This window comes from Quercus robur, chromosome 8, assembly GCF_932294415.1.
Source record: "Quercus robur chromosome 8, dhQueRobu3.1, whole genome shotgun sequence".
NCBI lineage: Eukaryota > Viridiplantae > Streptophyta > Magnoliopsida > Fagales > Fagaceae > Quercus > Quercus robur.
The window spans coordinates 65,941,521-65,944,089 of NC_065541.1; the positions used below are offsets into that span (position 1 = coordinate 65,941,521).

A 2,569-nucleotide genomic window follows, 5' to 3' on the forward strand; every position below is an offset into this window, starting at 1 on the left:
CAGAAAGTATTAAAGATGTCAAGTACTTATCCAGAGTAACTGTTACTTTATAAAGACAAAGTTTTAATACAAATTCATTGTTGATAATATACCACGTATTCACATGTCTTTGATATTAATTTCATTGTGAGGGACAAGGGTCGAGATTTAAGTTTTCAGGAGAAAGTTTTACACAATATACATTTAGATTTAACTAGAGTAGAATTTATATTTTGTATTAAAAAAAAAGATATTAATTTCATGTTTAGACCATGATTTTAAAAACCGAAAACTTGATAAAAATTAGGAACTAAATTATTTTTCGGTTTTTTTATTGTTCAAGTTTTTAAAACCATAGTTAAAATAAATGCTTAAGTTTATAAGTATGTCTAAGCATGTTGTACAAATATTAGTGGAGGGAAATGAACATTTGTCCCAAATTTATAAACTATGCAACAAAATACTCATGTTTTGAAATTATTTAGTAAAATGTCTATGTTTTGAAACTTGATTTTAATAAAATCAAGTTCGGTGTAAAACTCAATATCCTCAAAATCAAATTCTATGTATATTTTTAAGTGGAACTCGACATTAGCAATGTTAAGTTTTGTGCATATTTTGCCACTTAAATTTTTTTGAAAATTTAAGTTGAGTTCCACGGCAAAATATATATAAAACTTGACATTGCTAATCTCGAATTCTACTTGTAACTCGATTTTGTTAAAATTGAGTTTCAAAAATAGGAGAATTTTGCTAAATAGTTTCTGTGGGTACCTAAGGCATGCTTGCAACGTCCTAGGCATGCTTGGCAACGTTCTTGGCCGACCTCGGCATGCTTTGCAACGTCCTTGGCATGCTTTGGCATGTCCTTGGCATGCTTTGGCATGTCCTTGGCATGCTTGGCAACGTCCTTAGCCGACCTTGGCATGCTTTGCAACGTCCTTGGCGTCCCACATCGAAGGAAAACCCTCCCCACTTTCTGCCTTATAAGCTGTGAAGTAAAGGGAGTAGTGTACCACCAAACCTCTCTGATCCCAAGCATGCCTAAGCATGCCTTAGGTACCCACAATAAAAGGGCTCTTTTATTGTGGGTACCTAAGGCATGCTTGCAACGTCCTTGACCGATCTCGGCATGCTTTGACATGTCCTTGACATACTTGGCAACGTCCTTGGCCAACTTTGGTATACTTTGCAACGTCCTTGGCATCCCACATCGAAGGAAAACCCCCTCACTTTCCTTCGATGTGGGATGCCAAGGACATTGCACTGCATAGTTTGTAAATTATAGACAAATATCAATTTTCTCCGATATTAGTGTTCATTTGGTAACATTTATTTACTTTCTATTTCAAATTTAAGCAAATATCTCAACCACAAATAAGCTAATTCACACAAAAATGGAAAAGAGTAAGTTTATGAGCACAAAAAATTTAAATTAAAAAAAAAATTATTCACAAGTGACGTACTGGTTATTGACAAGTCTAAATAAAAATTAGTAAAATTTTGTCAATTAAATTGTTGTAAAAATTTTGTAATGCCGTCGTAGCTGAATAAGTACTCCACATAAACTTTTAAATTTTGATTTATTTATTTATAAGTCTATAATTACAAAGGATGAGAAAGAGATTTAAAACTCTAAACTCTAAATAAAGATGGAAATAGCAGGAGATACCATAACCAGAACTTCTAAACAATGAACTTATTTGGGTTTTCCTATGTTGAAAAGGCCTAAAAAGAAACTTAAATTGGGCCTTTCCTATTTGATCATGGATTTGGTTCGTCGGTGAGGCGCCGAAGAACAAAAGGGACATCTGATCAGACCGTTCACGTTGCAAACCGAGCAGCTTTTGAAACCCATCTTCTCCATATAGACCTTGTGGCTCCCATCACACAGATCACACAAAAGAAATCTAAGCCCTCCACACATATCACAGACGCTCCGATCCACCACTGGCAACCGTTCGATCAATTTCTTCAATTCTCCACTCTCATGGAGCTGCCTAATCTCCTCGGCCCCACCAATGTATCTCCCGGCAATGAAAACTACAGGCATTGTCAGCTTATTACAACCTAGGATCCCTTGCAGCTCGTCCATAAACTGACAGTCCATGGATAAATCTCGTTCGTCGATTGGGACCTGGAAACCTCGGAGGATTGATCTGACGGCTCTGCAGTCCTCGAAAGTCTTGCGCACGACGCGGAGGCTCGTGAAATAGAGTATGATGCGTTGATCCGCGCCGGGGACAGTGATGGACGGTTTTGATGGCGGTGGGTATGCATTGCGGTGGGACCGGGTGCGGAGCAGCGAGGTGGGGACCCGGACCCGGTGGAAAATGGAGGGTGATTTAGGGGATTCGGGTTGGGGATTGGGTTCTTCTTCGCAGAGGCTTTGGATGTCTTTGAAGGATGAGCAAGAGAAGGTTGGAGGATTTGATTTGGTGCGGATCCTTCTTGGTGTGCTCAACCATGGTGCCCACATGAAGGAGAGGGAGAGGAGTAAATAAGGTGTGGGATTTGAGAGTCTTGAGACTCCGAAATAGGCTGCAATGGAAAGAAAGGCGAAGGTCTGGCTTGTAGTGGTCCATTAGGG

At 39.0% G+C, this 2,569-nt stretch overlaps 1 protein-coding gene across 1 annotated transcript; it reads right to left on the minus strand.

Annotated features, from left to right (window-relative positions):
* Positions 1-1,545: 1,545 nt before the first annotated feature.
* Positions 1,546-2,569, minus strand: LOC126697768 (uncharacterized protein At5g39865-like). The gene has a single exon (XM_050394862.1). It carries the CDS (start codon positions 2,456-2,458, stop codon positions 1,736-1,738), a length of 723 nt encoding a protein of 240 aa, XP_050250819.1. The 5' UTR covers positions 2,459-2,569; the 3' UTR covers positions 1,546-1,735.